This window comes from Stomoxys calcitrans, chromosome 3 (assembly GCF_963082655.1).
Source record: "Stomoxys calcitrans chromosome 3, idStoCalc2.1, whole genome shotgun sequence".
Lineage (NCBI taxonomy): Eukaryota > Metazoa > Arthropoda > Insecta > Diptera > Muscidae > Stomoxys > Stomoxys calcitrans.
Window position 1 is genome coordinate 51,146,911 of NC_081554.1, and position 7,206 is coordinate 51,154,116.

Here is a 7,206-nt window from a genome sequence, read left to right on the forward strand (position 1 = left end):
GCCTCTGAAAGTGTTCTGTTTTGATTTCTAACATCTATGCCAAGTATGGACTAAATCAGTTCATAAGCCTATATAGCTCCCATATAAAACTATCTCCCGATTATGCTTCTTGCGCCTCTAGAGGACATCATTCTTATCTGATTTAGTTGAAATTTTCAACTATGTCTTCTAATATGGTCTCCAACATCCATATTAAGTATGATCGTCGCTCATAACGTGACATATATCCAATAGCATGGACATGTTTATCCATTATTCTTTGTTTGTCTATATAATGATACTGAGCAAAGAACTTGTCAAATGCGATGCATGGTGGAGGTTATATAATATTTGGCCTGACCAAACTTGGTACTCGAAATTAGGGAATGTTAATATCTGCAAGTTATTAGCCAATATACTTAATGAACCAGACTGCAGACTGCCACAATAAAAAAACTGCAATTTGCAATAATTTCAGCAATGCAAATGTTCTTATCTAAAAATTTTAAATCGTGACAGACAGACATTATGGATCTTCCTAATTTTGATAATTTGTATTTAACATTCGTGACTGCGGGACTTAATGGTTCTGCCTCATTTGACACTTTCTGTGTTTTAAGGCTTAGTTGCCTATAACGATTCTATGGGAAGTTAATTCAAAGATTCACAGCTAAAATATCAGTATAACAGTAAAATGTTGAAAATAAACGTTATTGGGAGCATTTTTTCAATGTACGCCATAGCTCTACTTCAGGCAACCTATTTAGATAAAACATATCCGAAAAGTGTCACTCAGGATGCAGAATTGGATACGGTAGGTGCATGTTTCATATTTGCTTCAGATTTATTAAAAATCGAGGAATTAGTGAGGAACACAATTTCACATTGAGGCCATCCTTCGGATTTGTTGAGTTCTTGTATGACTTGCAGTATTCATGGTAAGGAATATCGTTATTGAAAATTATACAACATCATATAAAATCGAAGAGTTTCAGAGAAGTCATTGTGTAATATTTCATTTCATTCGGATAAGAATTGCGCCTTGTAGAGGCTCAAGAAGCAAAATCAGGAGATAGGTTTATATGGGAGCTGTATCAAGCTATTGATCGATTCAGACCATATTAGACACGTATGTTGAAGGTCATGAGAGAAGCCGTTGTACAAACAAATTCTGCCAAATCGGATGACAATTGCGCCCTCTAGAGGCTCAAAAAGTCAAGATCCCAGATCGGTTTATATGGCAGCTATATCAGGTTATGAACCGATTTGCACCATACTTAGAACAGTTGTTGCAAGTCACGACAAAACACCACGTGTAAAATTTCAGTCAAATCGGACGAAAATTGCGCCCTCTAGAGGCTCAAGACGTCAAGACCCAAGATCGGTTTATATGGCAGCTAAATCAAAACATGAACCGATTTGAACCATACTCAGCGCAGTTGTTGGAAGTGTTACCAAAACAACACGTGCAAGATTTAAACCAAATCGGATGAGAATTGCTCCCTCTAGAGGCTCAAGACGTCAAGACACAAGATCGGTTATATGGCAGCTAAATCAAAACATGGACCGATTTGAATCACACTTAGCACAGTTGTTGGAAGTGCTATCAAAACACCACGTTCAAAATTTCAGTCAAATCGGACGAGAATTGCGCCCTCTAGAGGCTCAAGAAGTCAAGACGCAAGATCGGTTTATATGGCAGCTATACCAGATTATGAACCGATTTGAATCATACTTAGCGCAGTTATTGGAAATGCTACCAAAACACCACGTTCAAAATTTCAATCAAATCGGACGAGAATTGTGGCCTCTAGAGTCTCAAGAAGTCAAGACCCAAGATCGTTTTATATGGCAGCTAAATCAAAACATGGACTGATTTGAACCATACTTAGCGCAGTTGTTGGAAGTGCTACCAAAACACCACGTACAAAATTTCAATCAAATCGGACGTGAATTGTGCCCTCTAGATTCTCAAGAAGTCAAGACCCAAGATCGGTTTATATGGCAGCTAAATCAAAACATGGACTGATTTGAACCATACTTAGCGCAGTTGTTGGAAGTGCTACCAAAACACCACGTGCAAGATTTAAACCAAATCGGATGAGAATTGCGCCCTCTAGAGGCACAAGATTCAAGACGCAAGATCCGTTTATATGGCAGCTAAATAAAAACATGGACCGATTTGAATCATACTTAGCACAGTTGTTGGAAGTGTTACCAAAACAACACGTGCAAGATTTAAACCAAATCGGATGAGAATTGCTCGCTCTAGAGGCTCAAGAAATCAAGACGGAAGATCGGTTTATATGGCTGCTAAATAAAAACATGGACCGATTTGAAAGTGCTACCAAAACACCACGTTCAAAATTTCAGTCAAATCGGACGAGAATTGCGCCCTCTAGAGTTGGAAGTGCTACCAAAACACCACGTGCAAGATTTAAACCAAACATCCAACAACTGCGCCAAGTATGGTTCAAATCGGTTCATAATCTGGTATAGCTGCCATATAAACCCATCTTGTGTCTTGACTTATTGAGCCTCTAGAGGGCGCAATACTCGACCCAAAAAAGCTAAAGCCAATAATTGCCGAAGGAGGATACACACCACAGCAAGTGTTCAATGTCGACGAGACTGGCCTATTCTGGAAGCGAATGTCGGGAAGAATCCTTGTGTCAAAAGAGGAAACATTTGCATCAGGACCAAAAGCATCGAAGGATGGGCTTACTCTTCTGATTGGAGGTAATGCTGCCGTAGACTCTAAGATAAAGCAATTGTTAATCAGAATCTCCAAGGGCTATGAAGAATATTTGCAAACAAAATCTGTCAGTTATTTGGAAGTCGAACAAAAAAGCGTGGATCACTGCTAAGTTATTTGACGAGTGATTTGAGGAGTTTTTATGAAAATATTGTGCAAAAATATACTATCCCACAAAGCATTGTTACCAATCGAGAATGCACCAGGCCACTTCATCAGATTGGATGACATTAGCGATAATGTGAAAATTGTGTTTTTTTTGTTTTTTCTCCAAATACTACATCCCGTATCCAACCTATGGATCAGGGCCTTATCGCCGCATTTAGGAAATATTATTTACGACAAAGTTTTTGGAAATCTTATTGACACAATCGTGAACCAGGAGGCCAAACTGATCACAATATCGACATCATTAGACAGTATTGAAAAGATTATGACATCTTGCAAGCAGTAGCCACCTTTGAAAAAAAGCTGGGAAGAAGTTTCTGCATAAACAATGAAAAATTTATGGAAAAACATATGGCCTGAATGCACAACTGACGGCGGCAATGACTTAAACTTGAACGAGATAAACGCAGAAATTGTATACTTGGTTCAAAATTTGAGATTTTCAGAAATCGATGAGTACGATATTGTTGTGGTTTTGAACCAAGAGGATGAACCATTAACAAAGTTATTTGCATTGCCAAATCTATCATTTCAAGATGTAAATGATGAAATGGGTTCTAACGTCGAAACTTGTCAGGAGAATTCACAAATACCGCTAAAGAGATTAAACGAAACCTTTGACTGCATTGACAAGGCTATCGAAATGTTTGCGAAGACAGTTTAGAGAGAACAAAAATGTCAATGAACACGAGTCTTAAATATTACAGAGAGATCTTGCATATGCAAATTTTGCCTAGGAACATTCCACCAAGGAACAGGGGCAAACTTCTCACATATCAATGAGTGCAGTCCGATTGAAGTTTAAGCTCAATCATAAGGAGCCACCTGTTTAAAGCCGAGTCCGAAAGGCGTGCTGCAGTGCGTCACCTCTTTGGAGGGAAATTTTACATGGCATAGTACCTCACAAATATTGCCAGCATTAGGAGGGGAAAACCACCGCTGATAATTTTTGTTTTGGTGGTGGTCGCCAGGATTCGAACCCAGACATTCAGCGTCATAGGCGGACATGCTAACCTCTGCACTACGGTGGCCTCCTCTCCACACAGATATCTTTACAAACAGAAAAGTTGTCTTTGCCTCAGAAACGAAGCGAGTCATTTTCCTAACCAACGGCTGCATCGCGCCACCAACATTTACATCGCTTTTCATTAGACGAAGATATCGAAATGAATGTCTCTGAAATTAAATGTTTATCCAATAATTTTGATGAATAGCATCAACAAAAATCTTCTTGGTTTAAATCTTCAACGTGGTGTTTAGGTATCACTTCCAACAACTGCGCTAAGTATGGTTCAAATCAGTCCATGTTTTGATTTCGCTGCCATATAAACCGATCGTGGGTCTTGACGTCTTGAGCCTCTAGAGGACGCAATTCTCGTCCGATTTGACTGAAATTTTGCGCTAGGTGTTTTGTCTTGACTTCCAAAAACTGTTCTAAGTATGGCGCAAATCGGTTCATAATCTGGTATAGCTGCCATATAAACCGATCTTGTGTCTTGACTTCTTGAGCCTCTAGAGGGCGCAATACTCGTCCGATTTGGTTTAAATCTTCAACGTGGTGTTTTGGTATCACTTCCAACAACTGCGCCAAATATGATTCAAATCGGTTCATAATCTGGTATAGCTGCCATATAAACCGATCTTGGGTCTTGACTTCTTGAGCCTCTAGAGGGCGCAATTCTCGTCCGATTTGGTTTAAATCTTCAACGTGGTGTTTTGTTATCACTTCCAACAACTGCGCTAAGTATGGTTCAAATCGGTCCATGTTTTGATTTAGCTGCCATATAAACCGATTGTGGGTCTTGACGTCTTTAGCCTCTAGAGGGCGCAATTCTCATCCGATTTGGCAGAAATTTTGTACAACGGCTTATCTCATAAGTTTCAACATACGTGTCTAATATGGTCTAAATCGATCAATAGCTTGATACAGCTCCCCTATAAACCTATCTCCCAATTTTGCTTCTTGAGCCCCTACAAGGCGCGATTCTTTGTCCGAATGGACTAAAATATTACACAATAACTTCTACAATGTTTAGCATTCAATTCATTTATGGTCCGAATAGGTCTATAACTTGATATAGCTCCAATTGCATAACAGTTCTTATTCAATGTTCTTTGTTTGCCTAAAAAGAGATATCGCGCATAGAACTCCACAAATGCGATCCATGATGGAGGGTATATAAGATTCGGCACGGCCGAACTTAGCACTTTCTTACTTTCTAAATACTAAGCTTGCTCGAATAAGGTAAGACTTAAGATTCGATTTACGTTGCCATTTTGCGAGACCAATGTCGACGTAAATCGAGGGATTACTGTATACCGCAATAGGCTCTTAAATGACCACGATTGATGTTGTCCGTTTTTACTCACACCCTTAGGCTCAACTAATAGCAAAATACAAATACCCCATAGAAACACACTATGTCACCACCGAGGACAAATACATTTTGTGTTTACATCGAATTTCCAATCGCGGTAAACCTCCAGTTTTCTTGATGCATGGCCTGTTGGACTCCTCGGCTGCTTGGGTGATAATGGGTCCCACAAAGAGTCTTGGTAAGTTTAAATGCTTGACTAGTACAACTAAGGTAAGCCAAGATTTTGAACTGTTTCTAGCCTATTATCTATACGACAACGATTATGATGTGTGGATGGGCAATGCTCGTGGCAATCGTTATTCTCGCAATCACACCGATCTAAATCCCGATAAGGATGAACTATTTTGGACCTTCAGTTGGCATGAAATCGGAGTTAATGATCTACCCGCCATGCTTGATTATGTCTTGAAACAGACAGGCTATAAAAAGATCGGATATTTCGGACACTCCCAAGGAACTACAGCGTTTTGGGTAATGTGTGCCATGCATCCCAAGTACAATGAGATTATAACCATGATGTATGCCATAGCACCAGTAGCGTTTATGAAGCATTTAAAGGCTCCCTTGTTGCCTTTGGCACAGACGGCTTTAGAGGCGGCTCAAAATCGCATAAGTGAATTTATGCCACATACCAAATGGTTTTGGAAATCATGTTTCCTTTCAAAGCTAACAGAGGTGGCTTGTGTTGAAGCTCTGTTCCAAATAATGGGTAGAGATGTGCCACAAACCAACATGGTAGGACAAGGATTTCCCAATCTTTAAACTTTTATTTATTTGAGATTTTATGCTTTTCTAGACCATGCTTCCCGCAATCTTGGGTCATTTTCCTGCCGGCTGCAATCTTAAGCAGATAACTCACTATTTGCAATTAGTTGAAAATGATCGATTTTGTCTTTTCGACTATGGTCTGGAGGAGAACATGAAACTATATAAACAATCCTCGCCTCCAGATTATCCCCTGGAAAAGATTACAGCACCAGTAGGTCTTTACTATACCCTAAACGATTATCTAACGAATGACGTTGATGTAGAACGTTTGGCACAACTCCTACCCAATGTGGTTAAGAAAAAACTATTCCCCAGTAAGACATGGAACCACATGGCCTTAATTTGGGGTATTGTTGCTCGGGAAGCTGCCTATAAGGATATGTTGGAAACGATGAAGAAATATCCCTATACCACTGACACAGTTTGATTTATATTTGAAAGATTTGAAAATCAAAAAGAATCTTAGATATAAAAATCAATTTGTGTTTGTTTGTTGGTTTGTATGTCTGTGCCGTATAGACTCAAAAACGGCTGAACCGATTTTCTTGAAATTTTCGCAGATGGTGCAAAATGATCCCGTGATATCCCCCTACCCTTTTTTTCAGAAACTCCAGATCTCAGCTCTCTTATAGTAACCTAAAAACAACAAGTAAAAGCGTGCTAAGTTCGGCCGGGCCGAATCTTATATACCCTCCACCATGGATCGCATTTGTCGAGTTCTTTTCCCGGGACCTCTTCTTAGGCAAAAAAAGGATATAAGAAAAGAAATTGTGGTCCAGTTTGGACCACAATTAAATTATATGTTGGAGACCTGTGTAAAATGTCAGCCAATTCGAATAAGAATTGCGCCCTTTGTGGGCTCAAGAAGTAAAATAGAGAGATCGATTTATATGGGAGCTGTATCGGGCTATGGACCGATTCAGTTATGGTCTGAATCGGTCCATAGCCCGATGATGGTCATGTTGATGGTCATGAAAGAATCCGTCGTACAAAATTTCAGGCAAATTGGATAATAATTGCGACCTCTAGAGGCTCAAGAAGTCAAGATCCCAGATCGGTTTATATGGCAGCTATATCAGGTTATGAACCGACTTGTACTTTATTTGACACAGTAGTCGTAAGTAACAATAAAAAACATCTTGCGAAATTTCAGCCAAA

At 39.5% G+C, this 7,206-nt stretch overlaps 1 protein-coding gene across 1 annotated transcript; it reads left to right on the forward strand.

The window, feature by feature from the left end:
• The first annotated feature begins 594 nt into the window (after positions 1 to 594).
• LOC106082315 (lipase 1-like) lies at positions 595 to 6,527 on the forward strand. The gene is made up of 4 exons (XM_013244756.2): positions 595 to 793; positions 5,281 to 5,458; positions 5,519 to 6,015; positions 6,077 to 6,527. The coding sequence occupies exons 1-4, from the start codon at positions 674 to 676 to the stop codon at positions 6,473 to 6,475; spliced, it is 1,194 nt and encodes a 397-aa protein (XP_013100210.2). The 5' UTR covers positions 595 to 673; the 3' UTR covers positions 6,476 to 6,527.
• Positions 6,528 to 7,206: the final 679 nt, after the last annotated feature.

Coding starts and splice junctions, on each gene's coding strand:
- LOC106082315 (XM_013244756.2), top strand. CDS start 674: ATGTTGAAAATAAACGTTATTGGGAGCATTTTTTCAATGTACGCCATA. Junction 794..5,280: donor AGGATGCAGAATTGGATACG/GTAGGTGCATGT, acceptor TCACACCCTTAG/GCTCAACTAATAGCAAAATA. Junction 6,016..6,076: donor ATGTGCCACAAACCAACATG/GTAGGACAAGGA, acceptor ATGCTTTTCTAG/ACCATGCTTCCCGCAATCTT.